The sequence below is a fragment of the Geospiza fortis genome, unplaced genomic scaffold (genome assembly GCF_000277835.1).
Source record: "Geospiza fortis unplaced genomic scaffold, GeoFor_1.0 scaffold237, whole genome shotgun sequence".
NCBI lineage: Eukaryota > Metazoa > Chordata > Aves > Passeriformes > Thraupidae > Geospiza > Geospiza fortis.
The window spans coordinates 327,644-343,814 of NW_005054319.1; the positions used below are offsets into that span (position 1 = coordinate 327,644).

The 16,171-nt window shown below is 46.3% G+C and overlaps 1 protein-coding gene across 1 annotated transcript in view; it reads left to right on the forward strand.

Moving 5' to 3' along the window:
- RNF216 (ring finger protein 216) overlaps positions 1-16,171 on the forward strand; it is a 76,047-nt gene that overhangs the window by 3,808 nt on the left and 56,068 nt on the right. Inside the window, exons 3-6 of the mRNA XM_005420339.2 lie at positions 10,638-10,766; positions 11,887-12,020; positions 12,996-13,847; positions 15,351-15,427. Coding sequence (XP_005420396.2) covers positions 10,700-10,766; positions 11,887-12,020; positions 12,996-13,847; positions 15,351-15,427 — 1,130 coding nt within the window. The 5' untranslated portion in view covers positions 10,638-10,699. The remainder of the gene's footprint in view (positions 1-10,637; positions 10,767-11,886; positions 12,021-12,995; positions 13,848-15,350; positions 15,428-16,171) is intronic.

Below are 16,171 nucleotides of genomic sequence, written 5' to 3' on the forward strand. Positions count from 1 at the left end.
ACCCCACTCCTGTGCTGGTGCTGGTGGTGCCCAGTTGCTCCCAGGGTGAGTTTTGGAGGCTGTGGTTGCCCCTGGTAATGAGAAGCGAAGTTGATGAGCTGAAATAAAACTGGGAGTGTTTGTGGGTGGCAGAGTGGCCTGAAATGGTTTCAGTGGTGTTGCTCCCTCAGCCTGCTCTCCCCTGCAAGGAGGCCAAGCTACTCTTTGCATTATTCAGAGGAACATTTGGATGGGATCTGTAGAGGCGTCACGTGATGCTGCTCTGCAGTGCAAGGTGGTTGGGATCTGCACTAGCTGGAATCTCTTTGTGGGTGAATATAGGAATGAAAAATGGCCTCAAGTAATATGTTTTGTCCAAAGCACTCCTTGCACAAGGCTTCTGTACTGCTTTATCCAGACTGAGATGCTCTTACCAAGCTGTGGGCACTGCTCCTGTTATTCCTTGGAGGAAAGCAGGCAGGGGTTGGCTTTTTTCAGTCCTTGCAAAACCAGAGCAAGGAACAGATTTATACTTCCACTTCCAAATCCCATCCCAAAGACATGATGTGTTTTTGTGTGATGGATGGGGAAGGGAAACCTCTCCCTGATGCTTCTTGCAGATCATTTCTTCTTGAAGGCCAGTCTTGGGAGGAGCACTGGCCCACGTACCCCTGGCAAGCACAAGCTCTGTTGGGCAAACACATTTCAGGGGGTTGGCAGAGAGAAGGGACAGCAGTGCTGACAAGCTGCCTGCAGCACAGCCACGATGCTGCTGAGGACTTTCCTCCTCTCCCTGCTCTGCTGTCATGTGCTGAAATGCAATTTGAGGGAGATGACAGCAACAGCATAATGGGGAGGCAGGGAAAGCAGCTCTTTTTTTCCTTTCAGGAAACCAGCAGGGTAGGGCATTTAATGCCTCCTGTGCTGCTGGGATTTCCAGCTACGGATGAGCAAGACATGGGAGCAGTAACTTGCCTAATGTAAATAGTTCCTTGTAGATTGTTAAAGCAGAATCCTTTTGTAGTGGAGCTTCATTGTGTATCAACTGGGAGGTGCCCTTGGATCTGCCAGGACTAGCACAGACCAGCTCACAGGCTGGAAGCACCTCTGCCTTGGACACAGTGTCTGGAGAGTGCTCCTCAGCTCGATGTGTTTGTGTTTATTTAGCAATTTGTGGCTGGTTTAACTGATCCTCCAGCCCAGGTAGTTAAATAATCTGTCTGATAGTGCAACACCCAGGAAGAGAATTTCTGTTCTGCTGTGAGGACTCACCCGGTGTTGGACACGAGTGTGTTGACCAAGGGTGGGCACAGGATTCACTGCCTGAAACAGTCTGTTCTTGGCAACTGCTCTGTGTGACCCCCTGGTTTTTGTAGTCCTGTGTCTGTGGAATGTTGGTTTGCCTTGGGATTAATGGGTGGTACAGTCTCATTAATCTACAGGACTGTGAACCTGGAGAGTTAACGTGCAGCTCCTCTTTTCTCGCTTTTTAGCTCATCATCCATTCATTTGTGAACTTTAGTAGTCTCAGAAGGGATTCATGCTGGATGTGGAGCATCTCTAAATCCAGCCACCATCTAATTTCACTGTTTTCTGTTCTGATACAGTGGTATTTACCTCAAATACAGCCTCTTTGCTTTTCTGCTATTTTAACATACTCCAACTCCACAGTGGCCACTGCCACGTGACATGGGTGAGGTCAGGCTGGACAACTGTCACAAGCCTGGAAGGCTGCCCTGGGTTTTCACTGCTGAGAGCTTGCTGGGCTGGAATTGGCTGCACGGCTACACGTGGCTGTAAACAAAACTAAACCCAGTTTTACAAAGGCTGTTGCTGCCCATCTGGAAAATCTTTTGACAAGTGGTCATCTGTGGTGCTGAAGCAGCAAGGAGGTAGTTGCAGTTCTTCTGTGACAATGCTCCTCCTGCAGCAGTTGTTGGGTGCAAGAGGCAGCTTATTTTTACTCTTTCCAGCAGAAATTGGTGCAGAGCATGGATTTGTTGCTCAAGTGTTGGCACCTGTCTTACAGGGTTTCTGTTGGTATTTTACTCTGAGTAGGTAAGGCCATTTAAGAATTATCACTGTGAGCTTGGCCTGTTGGCCCAGTCTGGCTCTAAACTGGCTTTTGTGTATATTTAAACCCTTAATTGATTGTGTAAAAGCATCTTTCAAAGTGCCTGACCTTGCAGGAGGAGCACATGTAATTTGAGTGGTAGGGATAGGCTGTGGCTGTATCAGCTTAAGCTGCAGTTTAAGGTCTTCCCCCTTCTTGCAGTTTATTTTGCCATCTTAATTCTGTTCTTCCAATTCCACCATGTGTGGAGGGTATCTGATCTGAATCCTATGCAATTGTTTTCCAGGGCATTTCCTTTCAAAGCTGTAAGAAATGCTGGAGGAGCTCAGTGTGAGGGGAGGAAACAAGCTGTGGTATGGGAACATGAGTATCCTTAACAGGTATTGAAGTGAAACCCTTCTGAGCATGAAGCCACAGCTTCTGGCTGCTGACCTTTGGAGCTGTGGCAAGTGCAGGTGCTTAAAGTGGCCCTAAAAAAAGGGCATGGCTGCTGTAAGCAGAATATGTGACCTGTGAAGTCATTTTTTTTGGAAGTCCCTCACTCTGAGATGTTTGACACCTGGAAGGGTTGGTGGCAGGCTTTTAAGTCAATAGTTCTGAAAGTGCTGTGCAGATTGACAGAGACCTTCTTTTTGCCAAGGTGGGTTGCTGCAGTAAGTCAGATTTTTTTCCCTGTGTGCCACCTCAAGGTCAAGTCTCAGCTTTTGTGTTGTCAGCAGCTTTGAGAACGAGGTGAGGTGTGCTGTGCTTGAAAGCAAAGTTTTTTGTGATAAGTTCAGGTCACATTTAAAATAAAATACAAAAATACCCCTTTCCACATTTTTTATTGGTGGTGCATTATGCTTGTAATTTTTTCTGGAGCACAGCTTCCCAAGTGTAGCTTAGGTGGTTTCCTGAGTGGGTCTGATGGGCAGCTGCTCAGCATCCATCAGAGCCTGTCAGTTCCTTGTGGTTTTCAAGTCCTCTGGCTGCCTCTGGAACTGAACCTGACTCTGTGCTTTCCAGCCCTTTTGGTTTTGGTCTACTTAGCCCTCTCCTGCTTTTCACAGCAGTTTGCTGGTTGTGTGCAGCCTGGTTCTCCCTGCTCTCAGTGCCCCTGCAGACAGGGCTGTGAGCTGAGCAGGCTCCTGATTGCTCATCCATGTGAATGTCAGTGCCACTGCCTGTCCCAGCAATCTTAAATCCTTTATTTCTGTTTCCTCTCCAGTGAAAACAGAGCTAGGATGGGAACCTGAATGCTCCTGAAGACATTCATCCAGCTTGTTAAATAACTACTTAAAAGGTTGCACTTGGATTTCTTTGTTCTGTTAAGCTCTTTAAAGTGGCATTCAGGATGCCTTAAAAAAGAAAAGAAAAAAGGTAGGAAAACTACTGAGGATTTGGAGAGGAAATGCTCTGTCCTTTCTCCTGGAGGGATCTGTGAAGTACAAGTAAGAGAGGAGCACTCTGCTGTATATCCTGGGGCTCACAGGGCATTTCTCCTGCTCTTTTCCATGTGGCTGCTGGGTTTATGGAGAAGAGAAGGCAGCTGCAATTAATGCTCTGTGGAGCTGTGGCAGGTATGTGCAGCACCTGGGGCTTTGTGGAGTCCAGCTCTTTAAACCCACAGGTGACTGAATCTTGGTGCTGATCAAAGCAGCCCCTGGCTGTGAGTTCAGGGAAAGGAAACTGGAAGTAAAACTCACTCTGGAAGCAGCAGAACTGTAAATCACATGGTTTCATGTGCTCTTCCATTCATCCCCACCCTTATAGCACAAAATCAGAACAAATGAGGTCTTCTAAATGATGGTTTGGGAGACAGGCTGTGAGCAGAGCAAGGCTGGGTTTGTGTGCAAGTCTGTAGCCAGGTGCTGGGCTGCTGGTGTCTGAATTGTTGCATCAATGTGAAATGCCAAGCTGGCACCTGTGTTTGTGATGTGGGAGGGTGGTTTTGGATTTAGGGATTACACTGGATGATCTTGCACATGCCAGAAGTCTGAGGCAGGCAGAGTACTGCCCTTTGCCGGAACTAACTCCAGGAACACCTCCTTCTCCCTCAAAACCTTGATTTTTCACTTCACTCTTAGAATGAGCTGCTCAAGGTAAAGGCTTTAACTCTCCTTTACAATTAGAATTTGTAGATTTAATTTTTTTTCAGGACTCAGTTGTGGGGAGGGAGAATGACAGATTCAAAGATTTCTACCTCTTGTGCAGAGAGTGGGTTTTTGCATGCATCAGAATGAGGAGCCTTGTGCTGCTCAGGGAGATGGGATGATGGGAGCTCTGTTTTTTGTCAGAGGGACTGATGGGGGTCCTGGAAAGGCCTGAGGACTGAGATGTCCACAAGTTGACCTTGATGCCAATCACCAGGGAATAGCTCAAAGGAATGGGAAATTTTCATTTGTGTTGCCCAGTTTTGGAAAATGAATGCAGCTGTTTCAAAATAGTCTTACATTTTAGAGAGTAGCTCACAGAGCAGTTATTTTGCTAGGGAAATGCAAATATTTTACAGGTTTGGGAAGGAAAGCTGGTGCCAATGTATGTGGCCAGCTGTTAGTGAATTAGGTAAAACTTGGGTACATTTCCTTCCTCTTGTACTTTGTGTTTCAGATAAAAATGGTGATTGGGTACTTCAAACAATTGTGATTAATAATTATGATACTGTGTCCTTGATGAAATGAACTGCAAGTAAGCTTGATGAGAAGTCTTGTGATGTACAAACAGCCAAGATATTTCCTGTAAGTCCTGAGTGGGCTTAGAAAATGGGGAAAAATCTAGTTGGGGATTTGAAGCCAAATAATCCCTAAATATCTGCTCTCTTGTTTGCCCCTGAGTAAGCAATTTCCATTAGCCTGGAGCAGTGGCACTGAGGTAGCCTGTCCTGTGTAAATCTGTAGCCTCTCTTTTTGGAGCATCTCTTGGTCCCACTCCTGACTCTGCAGTTACCCGTGGTGAGCCTGGGAGGAGAGAGCATCACTCCCTTCAGTGCTTTTCTCCTTGGGTAAGAGAGGGTGAGGAGCAGGGAACTTTTGGGAAGTAACTGGAAGCTGTGATTGCTGCCAGATTCATTCCTCATTTCCATCTTCATTCATGACCTGTCCTGGAGCTGCTGGAGCCAGTTACAGGCTGGTGTGGTTTTGGAAATAGTGGCTGCTCTGCTGGGATACTGAACTGTGTGTGTTGGGTGTCTTGTCTGTCAGGACAGGTGAGCATTCAGGTTTCGTTTACTTGCCAAAAAATACTTCTTGTATTATATAATATGTTTTGGTGTGGTTAAACCAGTTCTGTGGCTTTCTGCCCTAGAAATTTAACCTGGCTCTTTTTATTGTTCGTTTCAGTTTCTGTTCCTTGATTTTTCTCACATCTCAGGAATCCTGTCTTCCCCTTCTCAGAGTGTATGTGTTTAAAATCCTGTGGTAAACCAAGCCAGCTGCTAATGTGGGAAACACTTGGGGAATACTTTATAACTCACCAGCCAGTTCTGTTATTAAATGATCTTCAGGTTTGTTGTTTCTCTTCAGCATATGCTACAGGTCCATAAATTGGTGGCAGAGCTGTGTGGATGCTCTTGTCCTAAGCCTACCCCTGGTCTGTGCTCCTGAGAGGAGCTTTTGGCCAATACCTGTAGCAGATTGTGCTGCTGAAACCAGGTGGCCTTTCCTATGAGCTCTGCCCACACACTCCTGCCTTCAGAGGCCAGGGTAAGGCTTTTGGGCTGGAATCAATGCTTTTTCCACTTTCCCCAGGCTTGGAACTGAGCAAACCTGCTGGCAGAGGCCCTGCTGCAGCCCCACGTGTTGCCCTCTGGCTCTGTCCCTTTGCAGGGTGTGAGGCAGTGGCAGTAGCTGCCCTGTGCATAGCAAATAGGATTTGTTTGTGCCCAGCACTTCTTGTTGGGCTTATGATCAGGGGATTTCTAATTTTCAGTTGGGATGATGCTGCTTAACACGATCAACCACTGTTAAACTCTCCCTGCTCAGTGCCTGTTACAAGGAGCAGCCCCCAGCAAACGGTGAACCCTTTGAAATGTTTTTGTGAAATGCTTGACAGTAAGTCAGGCTGGTTTATTTCCCTTCTGTTGTGCTTTATTTTTTTTATTTCTAAAGACTGAATTTTTAGCTTTTCATTTTGGTGGTTGTTACAAGCCCTGCATTATTTAAGTAGCTTGTTTTAGCAGCTTGAAATAAGCCAGAAATTCACCTTGCTCGCAGGCTACCAGCAGACACGTTTGCTGCCTGCAGGCACAAAGTAGGAGTTGATGCTCTTCTGTCAGTGTAGGTGAGCAACAGTGGTGTTCTGTGAGGGGGAGAGGCTAAAACACAGTGATTTGATGTTGCTGACATCTCTTTCAAGTTGCTCTTTTTTTTTCCCTCCCCCCTGTTCATTTGGGATCTCAGTTCCTACCTCCCCTGCTTTCTGTCTAGTCCTGTTGCCTTGAGCTGCAGCCAGACAAGAGCACTTTGAGCCTAGTCCCATCTTGGGTATGTGGGAGTTCAAGATTTCAAATGCTGTAAATGAGGGGGGGAAATGCATTACACTGTGTTGAGAAGGGGGGCTCTCCCCTTGACTGTCAGTTTGAATTCCAGCACCATCTGAAGATGCTCATCACAGCACAAATGTGGGGTGGAGGGAGCAGATTTGAGTTCTGCTCCAGTTACTGCAGTCCAGAAACGCCTTCATATATCAGGGGATTAAATATATGCACAGCACCGATGGTGGCTATTTTTAGGTTAAGCTAAAAATGTGTCGTGTGGTGTTTAAAAGGCTTTTGAATGGGTTTTGGAAATCCTTGTGTAAGCATTCTGTGTGCTCCTGAGACCTGCTTCACCTCGTAGCAGCTGATCCCTTACCTCATAGTAGTGGTTGGAAGCAGTGGTTTTGTGGATGATATTTTTGCATGGTTGAGGAGCTTGTCCAGGAAGTCCCTGTGACCTCAGCTGTCGGTCTGAGGTCTTGTCACTTCAGAGGACTGCTAAACCCAAGTCCCTGGTGGGCTCTGCTTTTTCCAGTAGCTTTCTGGTAATGTGTTCTTCTCTGAATTCACTGTAGGAAGAACCATAATGGGGAGGATTTTATTGTCTGCACAGTGAAACAGCTGTGTGCTGGGTCAGAGGGTGCTGGGCACTGAACAGGCTCCCCAGGGAATGGTCCCAGCCCCAAGGCTGCCAGAGCTCCAGGAGGGTTTGGACAATGCTCTCAGACACAGGTGGGATTGTTGGGCTGTCTGTGCAGGGCCAGCAGCTGGGCTCTGAGCCTTGTGGGTCCCTTCCAATTCAGGATATTCTGTGACTGAGTTATGGAGTAATACAGAGGTGAAATTGGGTGAGACCGCGTCTTCAGTGTGGTGGGTCCTCCCTGCACAGTCAGTGGGTGTCTTAGAAGTCATGATGAGAATTTTGTGTCACCTGGATCCTGCTATAGGGATTCAAGTCCCAAATCCAGCTTGATGTGCTGTGGTGCAGGTGGGAGCCTTTTAAGAAAAGAAGAAAAATGAAAAAGTTTGGGAAGTGTTTGCCTGACTGCTTTGCTGTTAAAACAGTTCAAGTTTCCTGTCCTTGACTGCATTGCAGGAAAGCTGATGGGCATGTTAGAGCCTGCTTATAGGTAGCCTTATTCTTTGCCTATAAATAGGCTCTGAAATCACTGAGGTGGTGTGGAATAGCTTCTTTCCATCTGTCTTCCTTGCTTTTTTATTATTGTTTATGTAGGGCAAGACCCCAGGGTGGCTTTGATCTTGTTACTTCACATTCTTGGCGGCCTGGTGCTATAAACATGAATAAACTTCTTATTCATGCCACTAGATGGAACTGGCCCATGCTTATGGATATTTGTTTAAACTTCAGCTCTGTATTGAGTATTGACAAAATGAATTGCTAGCTCTTGGTGGAAGCTTGGCTTTCACTCTCAAAGCAGGGCTTTATTAAACTGCTTGGGGTTTTATTCAGTCTGTTTTGAAGTAGGAAGAATTGCCAGTTCTTTCCAGCCTTGGCTTTTTTTTGTTGTTGCCTTGACTGTGTATTAGAGTTAATGCTATTTATTATATTCCTGCTTTTAAACCATTTTGGTGGTGTGCACACTTTATTTTATGGAAGTACAGATAGTTTTTTATCCCAAATTTAATTTCAGAATATTCCCTGTACCTCTTTCTCACTGCTGAAGGTGGAAGTGGGCAAGTTCCTCTCTAGAGGAGCCAGAGGGGCCCATAGAAAATATGACCTTAGTCTTGTGTCTTATCCATCATTCATGGATCTGAACAGCTGGGGCTTAGCCAGCATTGGACAAAGCACCATTTGAGCTGTTTGGGAGAAGAAGTTTTTTCTTTTTTTTTGGTGGCTGTGCTGAGCATTTGCAGTGTCACCCCACTGTGAAGCAGCCAGCCCTGCTAATGCACCACGAGTCCCTGGAGGAGAAAAATATCCAACCACTCAGCTTTGCTTGGAGCAGATCTGAGCACACACCTGTCCAGCCCCTGTCTGCACCACTTGATGCTGCAAGGACTGGTTTGTGGCTCTCACAAATGTCCTTGTTCCTCCCAGGCAGTCTCAGAGTGATCCTTTGCTGTGTTTGCTTGGTGACCTTGGCCACACTGGGCCTACCCTGCTTCCATTTCTCCACCTTTTAAATGACAAGAAGTGAATTGATTTTGTTTGCTAAAGGAGTCAGGCAGCTAAGGATGGAAAAGTGCTATGCAGGGCTAGGTGATTGCTGTGCACAAGTACCAGGGAAAATACAACTGTAATAATGTGGATGTGACCTTTTACAAAGGCCATAGTTTGCACGTTCAGTGACCCAGCCCCTGAGCTGCAGCTCCAGCACCTACCTGGGATGGTGGAACAGCACTTTCATGCCACTCTGGCAAATAAAGATTTATTTCTCCTTATAAGGCATAAAATTAAGAATCTACTGGAAACACCCCCAAAATTTTGCTTTTCTGGTGTTTTCAAAGCACCATGTGCCCATGATAACCTTGGAGCTGCTTACTGGAATTAGGATGTGCTACTGAGGTATCAGGGCTCAAATGCAGGGTCAGTTGCATATTTATGATAATGCTGGTTAGAAGAGGCCTCTTGCTGTTCCCTCATCCAATTTCCCACTTAAAATTGGACCATCACCAGATCAAGGATCAGGTAAATGTGGATGTTTGTAGGCAAGCCTTGAAATCTTTATGCTGGAGGTTTCCTCTGAAGAAGGTTCCCTCAGGCACTAAGCCTGTGCTGCTGGGCTTTTATAAGTGCTAAATTGTACATTTTAATTTTTATTATTGTATCTTGTGCATCTGAATTAATTTCTTCATTTTACTGTCCTAGCTGCAAATCCTGTTCCCTGCAGAGGAAGTTAAGTAGAATTACTGAGGGGGAATTTATACTGCTCTTGTGTACTAGCAAAAAGGATTTTATAGCAGACCCACCATTTTCTTCCAGCTTATGCATCAGTAAATATTTAATAGTACAGATTCCTCTGTGCTGCAATGAGGAGATGAATACTTTCCAATAAAAGAAAAAACCCTCCTTTCTCCTTTCAGTGATCAAATTGTGATTCGAGTTCCTGTATGTGTTCAGCCTCTCTCTGATAGTGGGAATGGAGAGCTGTAAGCTGACAGAGCATAAAATGGAAACCTCCTGTTTAGTTTGCAGTGATTCCTCTGGCCCCCTAATCCTGTTTGGGAGCCTCTGGCCAATTCATTGTGCCTCTCTCAGAACAGGTGGGGGTAGCAAAGCTTAGCTTCAAAAAGCCAAGTCCTGTGAGGGAGCCTGATTCCTGTCATGCTCTCCTTTTGGTGTGAGAGCAGATGGTGTTTCCTGGAATTTGTACCAAACCCTCGCTGTAAATCAGGGAAATCTCTTCTATAAAATAGCAGATGGTGGTAAGGAAGCGTTCTCTGGAATGTTCCTGTGCTGTTTCACAGTGCAGGCACAAACCACACACTGACACTGCTCTGCCCAGGGTGCAGCTTCCTTCTGGCACACCAGGAATGAGGGGGGTGTGGAAATGAGCTTGGAGCATCTCTGGTGGCTCTGAAGTTGTGCCTCAGCTTGGCAGCACTCGGGGAATTCAGGCTGGGATGGTGCTGTCCCTGTTGGCTGCTCCCCTCCAGGCTGTGTGTGACTTCCCTGGCAGTAAGTGTGACAGGGGTGGCTGTAGTGACATCATCTGGGGGTGTGAGATGCAGGTGGATGTGGGGATGCCCTGGGACAGCTCAGGCAAGGGGATTTTGCCCCTCTCACCAACTGATGGTGGCAGAAACAGCACTGTGTGGGTTGGTGCATTGGATTTTGGTTGGAAACAAGAGAAAGTCCACATACTGGGAGGGTTTGAGTCCTGCTTGGGTATAACTGCATCTCTCCTCCTTTTCTGTGATTGCGTTGCTCCTCCAGAGAGACTTCTCTGGCCTAATTGCACTCTTCAGTCCACTGTCTTAACTGTTGGAACACAAGATAACAAACATGTCTCCTTTCAGGTCCTGAGAGGAGGGCACAGAAAAATACTCATATGGAGAGACTGCTGGGCGAGCCAGGAGAACCCCTAGCAGCTAAATCTTGAAAAAACCCCTTTAGGCTGAATCTGAGTTTGCCTGACTCCCTTGTGGTTTTATTTTATCTTCCAGTTCCTCACATGAGCCTGACTGCCATGCTGGGGCATTGACACTCTGGGGTGCAGCTGTTTAAAATGGCAGAGAGAGGTGGGAATGAAGAAGTGATTAACTTGAACAGCTTCAGCAATCACAGAGGGAAAGGTGAGTACTGATTTGTGCCTGTTTCCAAAACACTCATGTGAAACTCTGCTGAGCAGCAGGATTCACAGACCCTGAACTTCCAGGGAACTGCTGGAGGTCTGTTCTGTCACATCACACACTACTGTTACACTGACTTAGCCACCTACAGAAACTCTTTCATATTATGCAGGCATGCAAAATATTTGGCTCTTGTCTTTCTCACGTTGTACTGCCTCAAGGGATATTGCTGACTTCTTGGGAACACTGTGTAGATGTGTTTCAGCAGATCCAAGGAGGATCCATCCTTCTGAGAACCCCACAGGAGACAGGCTGACCCTAAATTTATGCTCTCACAGGGCTGTGTGCATTGGCACCCCTCCCTCAAGAGAGGAATTTAAAGTGAGGCTTTCTCTGTATGCCTGAAAGGTGATAAATGAACACTCATGCTAAAAAATAAGCCAAAACATGTCAGATTTTAGGGAAAGCATAGCTGCATGTTCTCTGTGCAGTACAGAAACCTTCTATTTCTGCCTTGAATCTCTCTCCTGTGTTCCAGCAGCTGTTGAGCAGCATCTGTACTCCATTCTTGACAAACCTTGAGGCACAAGGTTGTCATTACTAGCAGGGTATCTTCTGCACCCACAGCCACAGGCCTTATCTTGGCCCTGCATAAGGTACTCCTGCAAGGTCTCTCTTTCAGAAGAGGCTGAATTGCACAAAGACCCTTATCTCTGCTAGATTGCACTGCATTTTAACAAAGAAAATGCAATGTCCCTGAGATACTGAAGGTTCAGGATTTCTCTGCAGAAGTATTCCCTACATGCCTTGTTTGTAATTACTTTTGCAGCAGCTTGACTCGTGCTGGAGTTTGGGCAGTAGAAGATTCTTTGAGTGTCAGTGGCTGTCCCTGCAGTGTTGTGGTGATGAGCTGAAGCTGTGCAGGTGTTTTGCTGGAGGCTGAGGGATGCAGGAGTGGCAGTTACAATGCCTTGCAGAGGAATTGGTGACCTCTGAATGCTTCTTCCTGCAGTGCAAATGGGAAAATTGCTTTCTCAGATGTTTCAGTGCTACATGTACCCTGTAATTCTATTTATTTACCTTGAGCCAACAGCTGACTTCAACTTTACTTACTGTTCTGCAGACTGGATAAACCACAGAGATGAAAGTCTTATCACAATATCAGATTCCTCAGATGAAGATTTGCCTTTGTTGCTGGAGATGCCAGAAAAGCAGCAGACTGAGGAAGAAGATGATGATATAGTCATCTTAGCAGAGGTAACTTTTCATTGTTGCAGCTGCTGTGCTGTATTCATGGCCTGTGTTGGCAAGTCTTGTGCCAATACCTGATGCATTCCTCTGAGTCCTGCCTAGTTATAGCAGTCTGCTTAGGATGTCTGCAATAACAGTGAAGTGATGGCATTTTGCTGGCTTGATTTAGTCATATTTTGGGCACAGGAGGGGAGAACCAGACTGTGGAACTGCATTGTGTAGTTTCAGTTCTACTTGATGAAGGTTGTAGCTCCCATAAAGTTGTCTGTTTGAATCCAGCAAGGCGGAGTGCTTTGCAAGAGGACTTGATCTTCCATAAAATGTTTTCAAACCATGCCTTACTTGATTTATAGATGTACTCTGTATGCTTTATATTCTTCTATGCTATTTGCATTCATGTTGGGCTGTTGCAGGCACTGATATTTTTTCAGCATTTCATATCTGTCTTATATTAAGAATATATTCCAATTTCCTGTTAAATTAACCAGAAGTGCTGAGAAAATGGATTGCAAAGCTGACCTTTCTGCTTCTTAGTTGAAAACAGCAGCAGAGAACACTCAGGCTCTGTTGGCATACAGCAGTCTGCCTGCCAGAGGCAAGAACAAGGCCAGAGATTAATATTTGGAGCTTTGGTTCCTGCCTGTTTAAATAAATTGGTGAGAACACAAATATGTCATCAGTTAGTTCTTCCTTCCCAGAGTATTTTACTGGAAGGGAAGTGAGTACTGAGGTGAGCTTAGGAAATTATTCCAATTTGAAAGTCCTGTGCATCCCCCCTGTGCTGAAGGTTCTTGTAGCACCTGGGGACAGGCTGGTGACACAGATGTGTGGGTTGCAGTTCTGTGCTTTATTAAGCATCTTGCTGAACAGACTGTTTATCAGTTTCCCATCAGAAGTTTTCTTAGATGCAGAAATATCTGGAGCAGGGATTCTGACACACAGACAAGAATTCCTCCTTTCTCTTGTTGATGTCCTTTTCAGACCCCAAAGCATCAGCAGCCTCTGCGTCCCAATGTCATCAGACCTGCTGCTCCATGGCAGGGTGCAGACACTGTGGGAGAAGGAGGATCCAAAAGTGCTGTGGAGCCTTTGAGCACAGACCTGCAGCATTCAGCTGTGCCCTGTGAGGGACATGGGAGTAACCTCATGGTGGAGAGCAATGCTGGACCGAGCAGGGGTGAGAGTGTGGATGTTGCCTTGCAGCAGCCAGGACCATCTGAGCCGAATGGGCCCAGATCTGAACTTACAGGTAGCCAGGAGGCTGGCCCAAGTGTGCTGCCACTGATCAAGATGGGTCCACAGCCTGCTGATAACACAAAAATCATTAGTCTGGAGAATGCAAACCTTCCACCTCAACAGGAGGAAAGGATGGAAGCTCGGGAATGGCAAGGAAAGAACTTGGAGCCAGAGCAGAAACTTGAAGGAATAGCTGCTAAAACTACCCCAGAGCAGAGGGAGATGCAGGAGAAGGGCCAGCTGGAGCCCCGGCACTTCCCGCCGCAGGAAGATGAGCCTCGGGCTGTGGCGAACGGCCGCGCTCCTCAGCAAGGACAGCCAGAGGCAAACCCGGCATCTCTGCAGGCGTACGGAGGGAAGGCTCCAGGGCCCGCCTTCCCCCGGCCCGAGCCGCCCCAGGACGGCATTCCCGGCCCTGCCTCCCCGCAGCCCGCACATCCCCCCGAGGAACCGGCTCAGCCGGCAGGGACAGACAACGAGCAGCCCGGGCCCGCCTTCCCCGCTCAGGGCTCGCGTGAACTCGGCTCGGGGGACGTGCCGGAGCAGGGAGCTGCTGGGCAGGAGCAGGACCTCACTGCGCTGCTCATCAGAGAGACAGTAAGTATTCCCAGGGCTCCTCTGCCTCCTGTGTGTGTGATGTTTTCAGACAGGTTTTTCAAGGTGTGTGGAGTCTCACATGCTCGGAATGCATAGCTGCAAATCCTCTTTGCTTTGGCTGAGATTCAGCCATGCACCAGGTGAGGAGCATGTGATGAGCTGTCCTGGAAAACTTTTACTTAACATGAAATAATCTGTGTCTGTTGCCTGAAAGACCCTCTTGGATCTGGTCTGGTTTTATCTGGTTCTTTCCTAATCCAACACTGTAGAGCTGGTTTAAGATTGGATATAAAACTAAATGAGTAAACCTGGGACACTAAACAGTAGCAGAGGGATACAGGGTGGAGTAGAGAAGTTTTAGAGGCACTTGGCTGAGAGCCAGGACTGCTTTCAGCTGCCTCTCCTAAAGGAGGGTGGTCCATGCCCATGTTAATGCCGCCGTGGTGGCCAAGGGTAAGGGTTGCCCTTGCAGTTTGGATTTTCAAGCAGCAGCACCAAGGAGTAACTGGATAAGCACCATGAGGACTTTTGTATGTTAAACTGCACATGCTCCATGTGTGAAGCTTAGCATGAGGGACACTGGCTGTGACAACAGCCACCAAGAAGGACACTCTTTATCCTTTGGTATATCCAGCAGCTTGGGCAGCATGGTTTATATATGATAAATAAAGCTAAATAAAAATGTGGTGATTCATGTGTGTGATGTTTGCACACCTCTCTCCTTGATTGCTAGGGAGGGCTTGTTGAATATTTTATCTTGCAAATAGGCATATTCTTATGTGTCTGTATGTTCCACCACCACCCCATCCCCTCCAAGTCTTCCCTCCACATCCCATGGCTAATTCTACTTAGGAAAACTGCAGTTGAGGAAAATAATTTTTTAAGTAGCAGCCTAACAAAATTCAGTTCTTTCCAAGACCTTGTTGCTCAGAGCCTTTGACATGGGTAAGAGGCTATTCTTGCAGTGTCAGTCCAGTCTTGCAAAGCAAAATACCACATGGTAGCAGTACTTGTAGAGAAACCCCAGAGAGAGCAGCAAACACTGGGAGAGCCTTCACAGAAATGCCACCAAAGGTTTGTTTTCTGTTCTGGTCTCATTGCTGGTTTGTCTGAGCTCATTGGGTGGGGGTACATGTTGTTGGTTTATCCCCTTTTGCTTTGGAATGTTGTATTTCAGCACATAGTGTGGAGCTCCTTGCTGCTCATGCTGGAGGTAAATATTCCCTTTCCTTGGGTTGAAGTTCATTCTTATGGAGCCTGAATGTCACCTTAGGCCAGGTGCTCTTGGCTTTTCACATCCCTGCCCTCACTCTTCCTTTGAGAAAGAGCTGTTAGCCTTTATCCTGTGGAGCAAGGCTGGATGGCTATAAATGATCTCTTGACCATTTTGCCTCGAGTCTCAGGATTTTGTTGATTAATTACATATAAATCCCTGTCCTAGGTGCTATGTCTGTTACACAGCTTCTCTAATACCTATATAACCTTTACCTTTTCCTACTGTAGGAAGCAAGATTCCCAGATGTGAAGAAAGAATATATTGAAGAATTAATCCTCATCAAGAACTGCTATGACTTAAATGTGTAAGTATAGAGGCAAGAACCAGAGTGCGCCATACAACTGCAGCACTTTCCCATGTCCCACCTGCCAGGGATGCTGCTTTAGAGCACATCCAGGCTGGGCCTTCAGCACTGCCTTGGTAGTACCACAGATTCTTTTTTTTTGTTCTGCTAACTGAGCTGGTTTTAAGTCTTTTCTAGTTCTGTTGTGCTGTAGCTTCTCTGTTTTTAAGATAATCTACTTGAAGATACTACCTATAATTTTGTTGTACCTATTACTCTTTAAAAAAGTCAGTGTGAGGATTAAGGTGCTAAGATGACTGCTATAAAACATAGTATGGAGATGGGTTGGTGAGTTTTGAGTTGGAGGAAATCATTCCCTCTGTTTCACTGGTTTTTGGACTTTTCCAGGTAAAGCTGACACTGGCTTGAAGTCCATTATTTAATGTCCTGATGTTGGCTTTTATCCCATTTACTTGCTCAAGTAGCAGTGGTGCTGTTTGAATTCTCTCACATCACTTTTTGGGGATAGAACAGAGCAAACACATTTAGGGGCTGGTAGGTTATAGAGATCCAATGAGGGACTGATTTTGGTCAAACTGAGCGGAAATATGAGCAAGAAAATGAAATAAAAGGAGAAGAAAGCTAATGTGAGGACTTGCTTTCCAAATTGCATTAACAGCTCAGGAATACCTTAATGTTCATCACACTGGAGATTTCTGGGAGTCAAGTTAAAGTCAAAAGTTTAGAAAAAAGTGATTACCCTTC